Here is an 18,801-nt window from a genome sequence, read left to right as displayed (position 1 = left end):
AGGACATGGCACTTGTTTGGTAAATTTCAATTGCCTACTCACAAGTATATTAGCCTAAATGTGTATGTGTGTATATCAAATGAAAAGAGACACTTATTTTGTAAGTGTTTATTAGAAACACTTTATTTTACACTTATATTATTGGTACATTCATTTTAGCCCTCTGTTAAGGTTTAAAGATTTATGGGGACCAATCCGAGAGAATTAATTGGGAGTGAACTTATTGCTTACAGTGTGTAGTCTCCTCTATAATCACAGCATATTGTCTTTTTAAAGTTAAAAAGTAGGCCGCATAGGTAAACTTGGCATAAAGATATTGAAAATTTAGTTTACTCCTTTAATTGTTACAAAAGGTCATTTGTCAAACCAGTCTTTTGAGATGGATTGGACCAGGTCACAGAATGAAAGTTGGTGTTTTTTTTTTTCCTTTGCATATATTAAATTACAATTTGTAACTACATTTTATTTTCGTGGTATTAGGTGGTTTGCTGTCAGTCCGGCAATCAATCGCCAACCTCTTATCCAATCTTTTTTTTTTTTTTTTCAGGTGCCAACCAGTGGTCTAGACAAGGAGGGCAAACGCCTTCTTCTCCCAGCTATGAAAATTCACTTCACTCCCTGGTAAGGATCAGTGCACTGGAAGAGTTTTCTTACATTTTTCATAGCTGGTCATTCAGGGAGGAAATCATCCGTATAACGTTACAGATAAATTCTTAGTAAGCAAATGGCCTGGTTTGGGTGAACAGTATAAAACACATAGGGTGTGTCTGTCTCCATCTGTTCCCTGGTCGTCAAAGCCTCTATTGGAGAGACAGCTGCTGCTAAATTACTGTTACAGGAGACCAATATCCTTCCCGAAACCCACAGCTAATTTCTAGCAATAAGGTGTGGTTTTGAGAACATCACTTAATTGTAAAGAAGATGTTTACATAAAATTTAGGATACTGATAAAAAGTACTTTATTTTAAAATGAGAAATGCTTATTCTTCATCAGTAACCCTCGAGCGCCCAATGAAGCTAAACCCCTCTTTATAGAGTTTTCTTTTCTTATAGTTTCCAACCTGGCAAATTATCTACCAGATTTACCTATAGGATTATTTACCAATGATAAAATTATTAACAAATGATTCATGCATGTTATATGTTTTTGTATTGGACATTTTGCCTATATTTGGGGTAAAGCAATGTCAGATTTTTTTTTTTTTGCCTAGAACAGCTCTTTATTTTCTGAGCAATCCACTTCCAACATTTTATCATTTTTGGTTTGAGAATTTGGTCAGAATAGGAGGCCTCCTTTACTAGGCAGTCAGGGTCTGTAAAGACATTTGAAACAAGATAACTATGAAGTTATTTTTGCTTTATTTCTACAGACTTCTGCATTAACTTGACTAACATTTCAAGCAGATTTGCACTTCACATCCTTTTCTACCCTTTAATCAATCATAACTTTTGCTCTGCTTCTTGTTCTGTCTTGACTTTGCCAGAAAAATCGGGTTGAGCAGCAACTCCACGAGCATTTGCAAGATGCTATGTCCTTCTTAAAGGATGTCTGTGAGGTAGTAGTATTTCTCTTTAGCTGGTGCCTTTTCTTTGTGACATCTTTGTGCATTCCTTTCACAGTTTTCTTCTCCTAAGCTTTGCATGTTGTAGCTTTCTTTTCTTTTTTTTTTTTTTTTTTCTTTTTTTTAACTAAACTCAAATTTATGTAACCATTTTGTGTAGTATTTAGTAAGTGCATGCATATTTATATATACCTAAACATATGTTGTAAGTGTGAGCAGAGTGTGTGGTAACCATATAAGTAGCACAATGTAATATGTATTCATTTCAAGCAATCATGTATTATGGAAAATGCACTGTTATTTGCGGTTATGGATCAGTAAAAGCTGAATTGATTGCTATATATTTTGTATACAACTTGTATTTTCTACACTTGAATCTCTGCTCTTTCTTTGTGTCATTGTGGCAGTCCTATTGGTGATTGACATCCCTTCTTATATCGGCTCTACTACAACTTTTACCATTGAACTATCAATCTAGTCAGCTCATCCTGCTCTATAACATGTCAAGTGCAGATTACACAGCATTTTCATGGTGATAGATTTGCTTTATGTTTTTGTTAAATACCCACAAAACTAAAGCATCATGCAGGGGTATTGTCTGTACAGCTTCAGTAAATGGTAATATTCAGTTAAAAAATATTCAGTTATATTCTAATAAAGGGAGCAGAGGCATGTTGGAATTGTTTTATGATCTATGTGTCCGGTGGATAATCGGAAACTGTCCATAGCCAATGGAAATTAGTTCCATGTATTGTTATTTTTAAGGTGTATACTGTAACATGAGGTTTAACTACAAACAAAAAAAACAAAGTATCTATGCCACTATGTTAACAAAACCACTAATACAATCAGCATTTTTAGTTGACCATGAATGTAGATTATGTTTACCCAGGACTCAAGTATTGAGATGGGTGGCCAAAACCTGTGGGACATTAGCGACCTTCCTAGTACTACCTTTCTACTTTTCACTAATATAGGGCCTTATCACGCTGCACCTCTGCAGAGGTAACTCTGTAACCTTAATAATTGCTAACCAAAATTTGGACCCTTGGAGGGCTGCGAGTTAGTCTCCACATGTCAACTACTGTTGTGTGCCAAAAACCGGATTACAATTTGGGACAGTAGTCACATATGGAGGCAGTGCTTTACAGCTCTATAGATAACAATGGAGCTTAAAGTCATGTGTCAATGAGCCCTTTAACAGAACAGGGGAATGACCAGGACCAAATCCAAATATTTGATGGGATCCTAGTTAAAATCAGCTGTGTTGCATTAATGTGGCACAGAGTTTGGATTTACCATTAATGGTACACATCATTCTGTTTTCCATGTTTGTTTTATGGCAACTACCATGTAAATCAAGAACGCGTCCTTTTAGTATATGTTTTGAGAAAAGACTAAGTGAAGTATGCAGCTGTATATAGTTATACAGTATATAGTTATACAGTATATTGTTATATAGTTGTATACCTCCAATGTTCAAAAGTGTTCCTGCATGTGTGTTGGACTGAAACCAAAATTATGTGTGAACTGAAGCTTATTTTAAGTCTGTATTTTATTTAATGATAAATGTAAAATGATGTTTTCAGCTAGAATTTGCATGTTATAACATGAGTGTTTTTTCCTTAAGACTTATCTACCTCTTTTATACGCAAGCAAGTGCAAATGACCTTGATAGAGTTCATCCGATTCTTCCATTTAATACTTTTTCTTCTTCTCAAGCATTGCATGACCTTGCTGGACAGTGAGGGTAGTAAAGTAGAAAAAGTTATCTTTTACCCAGAATGAAAATGTACTTGATTTGCATTCTCTTTTCAGCAGTCTCGAATGGAGGATCGTCTAGATCGGCTTGATGATGCAATCCACGTACTGCGGAACCATGCAGTAGGACCTTCCACAAGCATGCCCGCTGACATACACAGTTTACTGGGGGCAACACACAATGGACCCATTGTAAGCCTGACTTCAAATTATGGGACAGCTGGACTTGTACCAAACAGTCGACAGGCATCAATGGTAGGTTGAGCCTTTTGGTATTTTGGAGTAAATGTGGGGGATCTTGTCATTTAATTTGTAACTCGTGTGGAAACTGAAAACATGAAATAGTTTGGGTTTTCATTCTGTTTATTAATAGCTTGCGCTGTAATCTTTTTTGACACACTAACAAGATTAAGTGGGGGGACACCTGCTGCTAATTTCAGATTTGAGGTGCACATTTGGGCAGAAGTGAAGAATAAAAATGAATAGCTTGCACACTCTGACCTTGTCAGTGGCCCATAAAATCCTGCTTTGCCATGCGCCGAAAGCAGACGCTTTCTGCAGAGTATATTTTAGCTTATACATGCATTTTTTCCAGATGTGTAATAATTGGCAGAACATTTTTCTCCTTGAAATACTGTGCAGAGAGATTGAATGGGAAAAGCAGTCAAGAGGGACTGAATTTCAAGCGTTCTGGTCTGGAAAAGCTGTTTATTGTAAATTGGAACTAGACTTCAATAGCAGATGCTGGCAGTATGCAGCTTGAATGTGAATGTTGGTTTGTGCAGGCCTAAAATTTTTAACTCAACCTCCCCTCCCCCCATCCCCCTCGAACCCTCACAAAAATGGAAAGGGACAAGAACACAGCTGTAGTGGAAGCAACACTGGAAAGGAAACAATTTCAGATTAATCCCAAACCAGTGTAAAATAATTTATTCCATCTTTGTTAAAGGCTTGAGAACAGTTTTCTAGGGGGAAAAAGTAAAAAAATAAATGAAAGTCGATTGCATAAATATTACAGCTTGCGCAGTTTAATTCTTCTGTATGAAAATAATACGCGTGAGACCACAACCTTGGTTTGTGCTGACACAACTACAGGCCTTGGACTGTCTATATCCTGACTTCATAACTTGAAAAGCCATTTGTTTCAAAGAAAGAATCTTGAGAAATCATGGGCCTAAGGCACAATCTTATGTGACAATGCAGATAATAATAATATAATAATCTTTATATATAGCGCCATCAAATTCCGTAGCGCTTTACAAATCAATATAGTAGAGAATAGTCATATAAACCTGTAACCTGTATGAAGTTTTTAGTCTTTTTAACAGACTTCTCCAGCAAATACATCTTAATAGAGAAGTGGAGTATAGCTTTTCTTACCTTTTTATGTTGCGTGGTTGAAGTTACATGATATGTAAACTCAATGTTACACAGATGTACAAGGATTTCAGTATAAAATTTGGTGAGTGGTTTAGGTGACTGCGCTCCCCCTAGAAGGCTTCATTATAATCCGCTATTAGTAATGCAGGGAGGTGACATGGTTACAAGCGCCATTGTCCATTGCCAAGTAGTTGGGGACTAAAGAAATAATTTAAACAGATTTAAAAAAAAATATATATATATAAAACTTTCCTTATCCTTTATCGATTTTTATTCCTCTCGCGTATTGATGTTAGACATCAATAACTAATGCCAGTTTACTAATACACGTAATGCATTCTTTTCCATGGACATTTTTGCAGTGTCAGGCAGCTGTCCCCATAGGTGTTTATATTAACAAACCCTGTTGTAACTCCACAGTGCCATCACCCTAAGCTTCTGTAATTTGTCTGATGTAAGAGGTCATGTTTTCGCGCTGTTTGCTTTGCCTATGGAAGCACTTGCTGGCTGACCAAAATTACAGAAGAACCTATAAGCAGTTCAAAGGTTTCTGTAGTCTTGTTTGTTGTACTCTAGTTATTGGGGAGTAATGTATACAAGGGCCGCCTGAGCAGCAGACTGTCAGCTGTATGCTAATGGGCTGTACAATTAAATGGCCATCCTATCGGAGCGTGCTGAGAAGGCCACTCTGCCCTGACAAAGGACTGTTTGTACACCTGTTGTGTGTGGACATTGCCATCTTAATGGCTTTAACCCTTTGGGTATTGTGGAGCCCTGCAAGTGAGATTGACACTAGAGGCGTTGAAAGAACAGAACAAAGCAGGGGCTTAGCGCAAGTTAAAAAGGACAACGCTGGCTGTGAAAGTTACATTCTTCAGGAAACATGCAAGAAACATTTGCAAGTGGAATCTAGTTACAGATGGACAGAAGGGAAGTTGTGCTAATTTGATTAAGCTGGAGTTATATGCTCCTCCAGTAAGATGACATAATGGGAAGGTTGTTAAACATCTCCGTAAAAAAATAATTTAAAAAATTGGACCAAGACAATTGAAAGCATAGAGTGGTCCCTTCAAAAGATCTATGTATATATGTCATTTTTTGATTGTTAGTTTCATCAATATAGGAACATTTATATAGAAGCAAATCTCTTCTAACAATACCCATGTGAATTACCAGAGTTTCCTACATTCAGACATTGTGTCCTTAGGTATATGTAAATAGCCATCAAAAGTTGCCTCACGTTATATTTGTGTCAGTAATAAGATCTTTCTGCACATTTTTTCTTTTGTTATTCCTTCTAGAAATATGTGAATAATATGAAAATAATGCCTTACCATTCCCTTGTCCAAGTGATTAATAGGGTTGTGGTATTGATTGGAAATTGAAAGAGACGACCCCAAAAAGTAACACAGAATTGTACATTTCTACAAAGAATAACTGAGGAACAGCATGACACAGCGAAAATAAAAGCCCTGCAATTAGTCTACTATAAGGAATATAATTATTATTACTAAAACAAACATGTCAGAAGTGACAAGTCCTTACAAAATGCAGTGAGACCATGAAGAAAGGCAAATTGTCTCATGGTCTATGTTCATATCTGTATAGAAGAGCCTGTTTGATGTGTCATAATCTCTAATATAACAAGCTCCATGTTTATGAAGTCAGGGATTATAACCTTATTTATAATTTTCTAGCTTCTTACCCTGTAGCCAATAACCTGATACGTCTGGCAAGTGCATTGGATGTCAGGAGCACATATTGGCAGGGGCACCCTAATAACTTTTTATCTTGTACAGGCAGTCCCCGGGTTACATACAAGATAGGTTCTGTAGGTTTGTTCTTAAGTTGAGTATGTATGTAAGTCGGAACTGTTTACTTTATTATTGCAACCACAGTCAAACTTTTTTTGGTCTCTGTGACAATTGGATTTTAAAAATGTTGGGTTGTCATAAGAACCAGGATTAACAATAAATCTTAATTGCAGACACATTTGATAACTGTTATAGCTGTTTATTGTAGCCTAGGACTAAAGTACAGAAAATTGCCAAAATCCAGAGGTCCGTTTGTAACTAGGGGTCGTATGCAAGTCAGGTGTTCTTAAGTAGGGGACTGCCTGTATAGACATTAAGTAAGGATAAATACAGAATACATAAAGAAATGCGAAAATGTGTCGTCCTCTTGCTTGATGCTTCTTCTGTTATTAAGTGGCAGCACTGTTTACAGCACTGAAGTGAATACACGTTGATTTTGTAATGGATTTGGTGGAGATGAACTTGAATATGAAGCATCTGAATGTTAAGCGCTGACTTCTGTATTGTGAGTGCTGAAAAGCACAGCTGCAAGATTTGTGTACATTTCTGTGCCGAAATATTTTTTCTTCTCACATAATACATATTTGATTTTGCAGACGTGATCTGATGCATTCTCCTGTCATGTGATTACCGCTGAATAATTACAATTGTGCTCTCTTCTTTCTTTTCTCTAGTTGGGGAATCCGAGAGAAGAATCTGTCAGTCTCAACAGTGACCATACAGCTCTGTCCAGCACAGTCTCTGCTTTAAGCACAGAAATGAACCACAAGGCCCAAGACAATTACAGAGGTAACACAAAGCATACATTCACAATCGTACCATTGGTGCAGAAACACTATGTTGGGTATGACATTCATTTTAGTAAATATATAGCACAATAGATATTTACAAGAAGGGTATCCTGAATCGCGTGTAATTGCGCAGAGGGCAACTGTTTATCATTAGGATTTGGAGTTTTACGATAAATGGGTTTTCTAGGAAACCTCCTCTGCTTAGTATTGCTTCTCTGCCCCATGTGACGAATGGGCATGTCAAAGGGCCTGAGAAGCAAGGTTGCACTCACCATGACCACTTCAGGAATCTTAACAGGTTGCTTTATAGTTGCTGAACTCATGCAGATCTTAAATTTATTACCCTAAGGGTAAGTGGTCAATAAACCAGGGGCCCTTACTCATAAATCCAGGCACTGTGATTGTGGTTATCTTATATTTGTTATCCATGGCCTCCTTTCTTCTAAAATCAACATTTAAAATTATGCTAATAAGGTCTCTTTGGGGGAGGATGTTACCAGAGCCCCTCCATGCTACAGATTTACAGTCTCTTCAATCTGTTGCACTTCCCCCTCCCCCCCGTGTGCTGAAAATTCCTCTGCTGCAATGAGATTACATTAGGCTGAGGGAGCAGGGGGAGGGTAAGGCCGTGTGACAGCCCAAAGGGCCTCTGGTAACACATCCCAGAACCCTTTTGGTTCGTTAGAATAATTGTAAAAGTTTCTTTTAGAAATAAGGAGGTCATGGATAACAAATATAAGAAGATTATCACAGTCACAGTGCCTGGATGATTTTGATGGTAGATTTCCATTAATGCAGCAGCTGTAGATAGAGAAGCAGCAGTTCCCTTGCTTGTGTAATGCATCACAATAAGTTATGGAACTTCTACATGTAACTAGTAACTATTCTAGCTTCGCTATTTATCATAACATTTATATAATGAAGAAAAATGTCACATTCATAATTTAATATAATTTATATTGCATTGCTTGGTTTGTGGCAGCACTGTCTGGTGTATTGACAAAGCAGCCTGTTATGCCACCCCTTATAGAAGTGAAGTCTGAACGTAAAGAAAAGGATGAAAATCTACATGACAACGGCTCCTCAGACGACATGAAATCGGATGACGAAACATCTGACTTAAAAACTTCAAGAGGTAGAACAAGGTAATGTAAAGACATTTTTATTGGTCAACTAAACAAGACAAAAATTGTGGGTTCTGGGTAATCCTGTTGAGCACTAAGGATTGACCTGTCCTATTGCTGTAGTGAAGTAGCCGTGGTACACATGGTCTGACTGAAGTCTGGGCTACTTCTTTAAAAATGTGTTAGTGCTTTCTAGGCAAAAGATATTTTGTGTAATAGAAGATCCACGAAATCCCCATGTGGACATGCAAACAACTATAGATGTGCTTAGTTTGTGAGGAGGAAAGCCTTCACAAGCTGCTGGAACTCCCAGTAGGGTTATTAAGAAGACTGCCTGACTACAAGGAAACATAATTAATACATTGTAAATTCTATTAAAATTTTAAATTGCCATTCTCTGAAGTCACCATCTGGACTGGAGTAACGTAGCTTTGTGAGCATTATTATTATGTGCTCAGCTGAATGGTTCAGAGAATGAAGCCATTGTCATTGATCTCTGATTAAAGTTATGTTTTTTTCTGCCCACGTAAAGATGGATTTTATTACAGATAGATAGAGCTTAGATAATTGTATGTTACACTGTGCTGCTGCTATCCAAAAGACCCTAACAACTTTTCTTTGACTTTTCCCTACTGCAGCAGTATTAATGAAGACGAAGACTTAAATCCTGAACAAAAGATTGAAAGAGAAAAGGAAAGGAGGATGGCAAATAATGCACGGGAACGATTGCGTGTTAGGGACATCAACGAAGCTTTCAAAGAACTTGGACGCATGTGTCAATTACACCTAAAGAGTGAAAAACCACAGACAAAACTGCTTATTCTTCACCAGGCTGTAGCAGTCATTCTGAATTTAGAACAGCAAGTCAGAGGTGAGTTGGTGCCCTATCTATTTCTAAAATCATGGATACCGTTTTCTATAGTGTACATTCATTGACAAGTTAGAAGATTACTGTGACATCATGTAAATTGATCTATAATTTTTGTGTGTGTAACAGAAAGAAACTTAAACCCCAAAGCAGCCTGCCTTAAGAGGAGGGAAGAAGAGAAAGTTTCTGCCGTATCGGCAGAACCACCAACTGCACATCCGGGAGCTCATCCTGGGCTTACTGATAATACCAACCCTATGGGTCATATGTAAACATCAGCCAGGTAAGCCTATGCATGCATGTGAAACCAAACAAGTCAATGATGCCAGAATACTGCACTCGGACATTGCAGATGTATCACAAATCTGTTAAAAAAAAAAAAAAAGTACCATTCAGAGTTCCTTTCAGTTTTAGCATTCTAGATAGACCACTATGTGACCCATTTTATCTCCTTAAAGGGGTTCTCCCACGAAGGCAAGTTAGGCCCTATCCCTAAACAACCCCTCGCCGCTCCTCAGACTAATGGAGAAGACGGCCGCGCATGACCACTCTGCTCCATTAATCTCTACGGAGTTGCCGGAGATCGCCGAGTGCGGCGCTCTTGGATAGGGACTAACTTGCTTTAAGGGATAAACAAACCTCATACTCCCTCCATACTACAGATGAGTATTTAGCTGTGGTTTGAACCAGAGGATTTAGTTTTTATTATGGGTCTCCCACAATTAAGTGTCCTAGTAAGTTCTCTATACTGAAAACTGTGACTCCATATACTACCCATATGTCACTGTGGAGTTTTGTTTCCTATATTTTTAATACAAGGTAAATATTCAACGTCTTAATTTTTGTCTGTTTTAGGACTCGCACTATGAATAGGATATAGAAGGTGACCTTTTCATCACAACGACACATACAACTTAACTTGATGACACAGTTTTGACAGGAGAAGGATCAAAAGAAGAGGGGGGACTTGAATCAAGATGCCCAAAATGCAATATGATGATGAAAGCAAATGTGGAACACCTGCATCAGAAATCTGCTAGAATTTCAGCCCATTTCTGGACATATCTTATTGTTTCAGTGTCGTTCCTGCACAATCAGACTGTCCTACTATCTCCACGACTCGTGGAAGCTGCCTTGTGCCTAAACTGAATTGACAAATGCATTGTATCTACAAATTTTATTTATTATTAAGGAACTGTTGTAAAGGTCTACGTATAAAAAAAAAAAAAAAAAAAAGGATAGGGAAAGAAAGGAAAAGTTGGGCTGAAAGTGATAAAGATTTCAGTTGATGCCAACATTTGTTAGAACTGTTCTCTTTCGGAGAATACAAGCAGTGGCGACCTGTGACCCTTTAGCATTCCCAGCATACCTATTAGTGTCTTAAAGAAGGAAGGGAAATAACTGTTTATGTAATTTCCAATTCTTTTGCCATTTACATAGTGTTTTCCAACTAATGGAAGATATTCCGTGGCATAGCTTTGTTTATTTTTCTTTTTTATGTTCATTTTGGTCTCTGGTAATCTGAACAGTTATGGTCATAGGTATCTTCCCATGTTAACCTCCATGCTTTAAATTGTGAATTGAAGACTAGAGCAGTGTTTTCACATGGCTGCTGAAATAAAAATTGTCATGTCATTTATGGAAATGCAAAGTTCTCTAGGGTTCATAGTAAAGCAAACTGTATTGGGGGGGAAGGTACAGTACTAGAACAGCTCCTTTCCCATGCAGCCTCGGTTAGGACTGCAGGCATTAGCTAGAAGTTAGCACAACGCTACGATACAAAGGAGACTTGTCAGGCAGTTATTATGGTAAATTTACCATTGCTCAGACGTGAACAAATCTTATGGTATTATGGAACATGAAGTAAGTGGTCACCTTATTACTATTAAGTATGACACATTGACCAGTCATGTTATTCTGTTCTAGCAGAACCTACTCACCAACAGCACAGATTCCTGTGGACTTCCACCCAATCAGTCTTCCACTATGAGCATGGAGAAAGAAATTCACTTTAGGGTCCTGTCATGAACAAAGGTTTTGCAATGGAATCTGCAAAGAACAAAATATATATCTATATTTTTTTTTTGATGGAAGAATTACATTGTAATGGTCCCTTTACTAAGGGAAGGAGTTGGTAAAGTTGGTGGATCTGACCTGTAGCTGATATTTGCATCCAATCATGGGACTAGATCTGTGGCCTTGTTCTTTATTTCAGTATTTGTCAACAGACAATGTTGCATCTGACATGTGAGAGTAATCACGTGCCACTGCCTGGCCTTTTTTTTTTTTTTCTTCTCTGCTTTTTTTTTTTTTTCCTTTTTTGTGGCTATATTAGACTTTGCAGTACGCCCAGAAGCTTTCCTTCATGAAATAGAAAGAAAAAAACATTTGGCTTATTTTTCACTGTAGTTAGTCTTTTATACAATAATCTTGTAAGAAAATTTCTTGAATTCTAAATATTACTCTTTCTAGATTTTTGAAATCGAAAAAGTTTTCAGTAAAAAGTTTCTTACTTTATTTTACTATATTAGGTAGTAAAAATGTAGGGTTATTTACCGTAACCTGTTCATTAATATCAGAAATTTACAATAGCATTTTAAGAGCATAGTAGGGTCCTAGCATACCGTGTAGTACCTATGGAGTATTGTAAGAGCTACTTGTCCAAGATGAATGCCGATCATCTTGTTCTACAGTTTTCATTGTTGGTCTGTTGCAGATTTGTACCTTGTGTCAAACTCAACGTATTGTTGATAAAACTTTCAACCAGCAGCAAAAGTTCAAAATTTTTCTGTCAGTGTAACAGAAACACAATATGTATATAACATTTATGTAGCAATAAATGTGCCATCCTTTTTTAAAAAATGTTTACTATGTTATTTTTTTTTATTTTAGAATGGCATGAATGTTTGTTTTGACAGCATCAACTTTGGTGATAAATTTTCCATTAACATTAGAATACAGGTGGTCCCCTACTTAAGGACACCCGACTTACAGGCGACCCCTAGTTAAAGATTGACCCCTCTGCCCACTGTGACCTCTGGTGAAGCTCCCTGGATGCTTTACTATAGTCCCAGACTGCAATTATCAGCTGTAAAGTGTCTGCAATTAAGCTTTATTGATAATCCTTGGTCCCATTACAGCAAAAATTTTCGAAACTCCGATTGTCACTGGGGCAAAAATTTATTTTTTCTGGATCTACAATTATAAAATATACAGTTTCGACTTGCATACAAATTCAACTTAAGAACAAACCTATGGACCCTATCTTGTATGTAACCCCGGGGACTGCCTGGAATTGAAGCAACTTAATGTTAAGATGGTGAATCACGACTGTTACCTGAATGACCTTAAGGGGATTGACCACAAAGTTTACCAGGCTAATAATGTCACCCATATTGTACTTATTGGGATAAACTATGGCATTCTACCAGGACAAGCTGTGCGTCTTGTGAACGGTTAGGCTTAGCTAGTCATACAAATACTGTGAGAATGTCAGAGGTGGCAGGGGTTAATCATGATGCCCAATACTCTTTTCCCTAAATCTGTATTAAGGAAAACCTACCAACAAGAATCTACATATAAAGATCAACAAAAAAGGAAAAAATTAAACTCTGCACCGATGTGGATTAAAATGTATTTGTCTTCCTCTGTGAAGCATCTTTATTCAAAATACACAGCAGGTTTAGTCCCAATAAGTGCAAACGGGGAAATGCAAAGCCTACACGTTTCTGGTGCGCTATGCACCCTTAGTCATGGCTTAGTCAGCCATGACTAAGGGTGCATAGCGCACCAGAAACGCACCCCATTTTGTAATCAAAGGGGGGCCAGCAGGAGTCACGGAGACCACACAACCCCCTCCCCTACCCTGTGCCAGCCGTTGTTAGTGTTCAGTGCTGCATGCGTCTTTTATGGTTCACACAGCGCTGATCACTGCCCGCAGACAGCAACCCAGAGGTCGCCGTCATTGCTTAGGTGATGAGGAAGTTGCAGGGAGTGCGGAAAGGTGAGTATAGTTTTTTTTTTCATCAGATGGCCTGTTCCTCTATATTAAATGTCGATCTAGATGGAAAGCCACATAGGCTCAGAAATGCAGATCTTGTGAGTGAAGTAGCGAGCTTGAATTTGGACAAAACAAACAATTCCACACACAAATGTACAACCGACGGGGTAGGGATAAAGAAAAACACTAAGTTGCTTGAACAAAAGAAAAAAAAAACCAGGGAGGTGGGGGGAAAGAAGAGAGAGAAAATAGAGCTGTTTTAGTTAGGGCAGGGTTCCAGATGAGACCCAAGCAGCAAAGGCAGGTGCATCCCTGATGGTCATCCAGGTTGTCCATGTGTTATAGAACACCGTCACTTTGTCATTGTCTATCGCCTTTAGCTCCACCATTCTTAAAATGTGGTTGAGAGCAGCCACCCAGATAGCTCTAGATGGGGGAGCGGAAGATCTCCAGTACCAAAGGATAACCTGATATCCTCCACTACCTACTTTTCATCAAACTTGCTTACAACAATGGTAAGTACATCATTTTTCAAATCAAGGTTACTTCACTGATGTTGTCTTTCCTCTAGATCAATACTGCCACATAGTAGATGGAACCAGATGGATTTATATCCACTGTTCCACCCAAGGATGTTGCTGCGTATTTTCTGCCCTCACTTGTCCTGCTCTTACTTGTCCTGCTGCAGCACTCCTGTATGTATATGCTAGCTCCTGTTCCAGTTTAAGACTGGCAGTGAAGAGTGAAAATCTGTCACATCCAGATTGCTTCTTAGATCAGGAACACATTTCTTCTGAGTTATATTATACAGTGTGAAAGTCTTAAAGCACAAGATGATTTTCATTCTGATCTGAATGATTACATGTGTTTGTGGTGATCATTTCCCTGTGGAAATGGGGAAAAGACAATTGGTTTTCATTGAAATGACTTGTTCCCTTCATATATACAGAAATCTTTCTTTATTGCCTGTATCATGTTATAAATGTAAAGAATGTTTTTATTATAGCAGCAGAGATTTTTTTTAAATGGTTGGGCTATGGGCCACTGGGCCTGGGTGCCGAATGCCTACCAGTTATGGCTACAAATGATTGACAAGTGGTGCAGAAACTTGAGTAGAGCAGTGGTTGGACTGAATGTGTGCACTTCATTCATGTCAATGGAATCATTGTGAAATAGAAGACTAGTTACCAGCCTACTGCATGATATATACCTCCCCCTTCCATGTTGGAGAGGGAGGTGCTGTCACACAGGAGGCATGAATAATTAGCAGCCCGGATCGCCGGACGTCTTGTCCCCACCTCCAGTCTTCTAATTTTAACCCCTTAAGGACGCAGGGTTTTTCCGCTCATTTCTCGCTCTCCACCTTCAAAAATCCATAACTTTTTCATTTTTACGTGTACAGACCTGTGTGAGGGCTTATTTTGTGCGTAACAAATTTTACTTACCTGTAATGTTATTTATTTTACCATGCTGTGTACTGCGAAGCTGAAAAAAAATTTCAAATGTGGAAAAATTTTAAAAAAAAAACGCATGTGCGTCACGTTCTTGTGGGCTAAGTTTTTTTCGACTTTGACTGTGCACTCAAAATAACACCTCAGCTTTATTCTTTGGTTCGGTGCAATCGCGGTGATACCAAATTTATATAGGTTTTATTGTGTTTTAATACATTTGCAAAAATTAAACGAATGTGTACAAAAAAGAAAAAAAAAATTTGCCATCTTCTGACGCTAATAACTTTTTCATACTTTGGTGCACGGAGATGTGTGAGGTGTCATTTTTTACAAAATGAGCCGATGTTTTCATTGCTACCATTTTGAGGTCTGTGCGACATTTTGATCATTTTTTATGTGATGTAAAAAGGTGTAAAAGTCGCATTTCGGACATTTGGGCGCCATTTCCCGCCTCGGAGGTCACCACCAGCCGTAACCGTTTTTATATTTTCATCAAGCATTTTGGGACGCGGCGATACCTAATGTGTCTGTGATTTTTACTGTTTATTATGTTTTATATCAGTTCTAGGGAAAGGGGGCGATTTGAATTTTTCATATTTTATTAATTTTTTTTATTTTTTAAACTTTTTTTATTTCTTTTTTTTCCCCACTATTTCTTAGACCATCTAGGGCAGTGATGGCTAACCTATGGCACTGGTGCCAGAGGTGGCACTCAGAGCCCTTTATGTGGGCACTCAGGCCATCACCAGAGATGACTCCAGGTATCTTCCTGCAGTCCCAGACAGCCCAGGACTTGCTGTGCACAGAGGTATTTTAAAGTGACAGCTCAACCTGGGACTATTTTCTGCTTTATTGGTGTCCTCAGGTGCTGGTATCAATGAAACTGTGACAGAGAAGGGAGTATAAAACACAAATTACATTTCTGTGTTGGCACGTTGCGATAAATAAGCGGGTCTATGTTGTAGTTTGGGCACTCGGCCTCTAAAAGGTTTGCCATCACTGATCTAGGGTATCATAGTAGTATATAAGGCTGGAAGGAGACGCAAGTCCATCAAGTCCAACCTTCAAGAATTAAATAAATGTTTTATCCCCATAACCCGTGATATTTTTTCTCTTCAGAAAGTCATCCAGGCCTCTCTTGAACATGTACATAGAGTCGGCCATAACAACCTCCTGCGGCAGAGAGTTCCATAGTCTCACTGCTCTTACAGTAAAGAACCTTTGTCTATGGTGATGGTAGAATCGCCTCTCCTCTAGGCGTAGAAGATGGCCCCTTGTCCTGGTCACAGGCCTAGGTATAAAAAGATCTTTGGAGAGATCCTTGTACTGTCCGTTCAGGTATTTGTACATTGTAATGAGGTCTCCCCTCAGTCGTCTTTTTTCTAAACTGAATAATCCCAAATTTTGTAATCTGTCATTGTATTCTAGTCCTCCCATTCCCCTAATAATCCTGGTTGCTCTCCTCTGCACTCGTTCCAGCTCTACTATATCCTTTTTATACACTGGTGCACAAAACTGTACACAATATTCCATGTGTGGTCTGACCAGCGATTTGTATAAGGGCAGAACTTTGTCTTTATCATGAGAATCTATTCCTCTCTTGATACATCCCATTATTTTATTTGCTTTAGCAGCAGCCGCCTGGCTCTGGTCACTAAAATTAAGTTTACTATCCACCAATACGCCCAAGTCCTTTTCAGCTTCAGTTTTACCAAGTAATTGACCGTTTAGAACATAATTATACTTTTTGTTTCCATGGCCCAAGTGCATAACTTTACATTTATCTACATTAAACCTCATCAACCATTTCTTTGCCCATCCCTCAAGCTTCCACAAATCCCTCTGTAATGCTAAACTATCGACCTCAGTATTTATTACTTTACACAGCTTAGTATCTTCTGCAAATATTGAAACTTGACTGTGTAAACCCACTACAAGGTCATTAATAAAAATATTAAAAAGAAGTGGCCCCAATACTGACCCCTGTGGCACTCCACTGGTAACATCAACCCAATCTGAGAATGTGCCATTAATGACCACCCTCTGTTTTCTATCACTAAGCCAATTACTTACCCAGATACACAGATTTTCTCCTATTCCCAGCAGTCTCATTTTATATACCAACCTTTTATGTGGCACGGTGTCAAATGCCTTTGAAAAGTCCAGATATAAAACATCCACAGCGTCCCCCAGATCCAGTCTTGAACTTACCTCCTCGTAGAAACCAATCAGATTAGTCTGACAGGACCAATCTCTCATAAACCCATGCTGACGCTGGGTTATAAGGTTGTGCACAGTGAGATACTCCAGGATAGCATCTCTAATAAACCCCTCAAATATTTTCCCCACCACAGCAGTTAGACTTACGGGTCTGTAGTTTCCAGGATCGCTATTTGATCCTTTTTTGTATATTGGTACCACATTTGCTATGCGCCATTCCTGTGGAACATAACCAGTCCTCAGTGAATCTTCAAATATTAAAAATAACGGTCTGTCTATCACCGTACATAATTCATGCAGAACCCGGGGGTGTATGCCATCTGGCCCAGGTGATTTATCTATCTTAGTGGTTGCGAGGCGGCGCCGTACCTCTTCCTGGGTTAAACTGTTGACATTATAAAAAGAATTTACATTATTCCTCATTGTGTCTTCCACCAGGGGATTTTCCTGGGTAAAGACAGTTGAGAAGGCGACATTCAGTAGATTGGCCCTTTCCTCATCTCCTTCCACCATGACCCCCATGTTATTTCTAAGGGGACCCACACTCTCTGTTTTTAGTTTCTTATCATTTATATACTTGAAAAATAATTTGGGATTATTTTTGCTCTCCCTGGCAATATTTCTCTCAGTCTCTATTTTTGCGGCCTTTATCTGCTTTTTACAGGATTTATTTTTCTCTCTATAATCCTGTAATGCCTCATCGCTACCTTCACGTTTTAGCTCCTTAAACACTTTATCTTTCTCGCTTATTGCTTTCCTTACAAGACTAGTTAGCCACATAGGCTTTTTCTTGTTCCTTTTATGCTTTTTCCCATAAGGTATGTGTTTCTCACAGGACTTTTTCAGAATATATGAGAAAAAGTCCCATTTTTGGGGGGGGCTTTTGTCTTTGAGAGCATTATCCCAGTCTATGCCTTTAAGGTCTTCCCTTAGTTGATGAAAATTTGCCCTCCTGAAGTTTGCCCTCCTAACCCTAGATGGTCAGATCGTTCCTACCATATACTGCAATACTTCTGTATTGCAATATATGGCATTTTTGCAGCTCATTCATTACAATGAGCCACTGGCTCATTGTAACGAATCTGCAGAAGATTGAAACGAACACACAAGGCTACCATGGCAACCGATCGCCGCCCCCCGATGACGTTTGGGGGCGCGGCGATCGTAATAAAGACTTTGCTGGCGGCAACAGAAAGGTTAATAGCCGCGATCGGTGCAAGCACCGACCGCGGTTATTAGCAGTGGGGGTTTGCTGCAATATGCAACAACCCCCACCCTTGTATGAAGAGGACTCAGCCCGTGAGCCCTCTTCATACATTCCCTATACATTTGCGCCGTAGAGCTACGTCGCAGAGCGTTAAGGGGTTAAAGGACATCTACCACCAGGATGAAGGATTGTATGCAAATGAGTCTGAGGGACTCCAGGCTCCATTAACATCTATGGAGCATAGAGCCCCTCGGGCTCATTTACATACAGTCCTTCATCCTGGTGGTAGATGGCCTTTAAGTCTTTTCAGGTGATCCCAGCATGTCAACATTCAAGAACACCGCTGGGATCGGGATGAAGAGTAAGTGAGTATCTGTAGTTTGTTTCTTTTGTTATTTGGAGTTGTAGTTTTACTTTAATGCTGTATAGCCTGCCATTGGGGAAAGAGGGGAAAAGTGAGCGCCTTGGAAATAGTCCTACTTTTTCTTCTGAATCTACGAGGACGGAAGTGAGCCCCTGCCCTTTGGAGATCTTATATTCTTTGGCAGCCGGTACTCCTGCAACCGGCGAGTACTAGGCAGCACCTGATGCACAATTCTACAGCGGATGGCACAACCATTGAA

The 18,801-nt window shown here is 38.9% G+C and overlaps 1 protein-coding gene across 8 annotated transcripts in view; it reads left to right on the top strand.

The window, feature by feature from the left end:
• TCF12 (transcription factor 12) overlaps positions 1-12,156 on the top strand; it is a 141,437-nt gene extending 129,281 nt beyond the window's left edge. For 3 of the 8 annotated variants that reach the window (XM_072148137.1, XM_072148144.1, XM_072148143.1), the window contains 8 exons: positions 548-621; positions 1,485-1,556; positions 3,381-3,578; positions 7,192-7,306; positions 8,291-8,453; positions 9,071-9,303; positions 9,430-9,583; positions 10,156-12,156. In XM_072148137.1, the coding sequence (XP_072004238.1) occupies positions 548-621; positions 1,485-1,556; positions 3,381-3,578; positions 7,192-7,306; positions 8,291-8,453; positions 9,071-9,303; positions 9,430-9,572 (998 nt within the window). In that variant the 3' untranslated portion in view covers positions 9,573-9,583; positions 10,156-12,156. The remainder of the gene's footprint in view (positions 1-547; positions 622-1,484; positions 1,557-3,380; positions 3,579-7,191; positions 7,307-8,290; positions 8,454-9,070; positions 9,304-9,429; positions 9,584-10,155) is intronic. The other 5 variants (XM_072148141.1, XM_072148145.1, XM_072148138.1 and 2 more) reach the window with 4 other exon arrangements.
• Positions 12,157-18,801: the final 6,645 nt, after the last annotated feature.

This window comes from Engystomops pustulosus, chromosome 4 (assembly GCF_040894005.1).
Source record: "Engystomops pustulosus chromosome 4, aEngPut4.maternal, whole genome shotgun sequence".
NCBI lineage: Eukaryota > Metazoa > Chordata > Amphibia > Anura > Leptodactylidae > Engystomops > Engystomops pustulosus.
The sequence above is the reverse complement of the archived record's forward strand: the minus strand, read 5'-3'. Positions and strand labels throughout refer to the sequence as shown.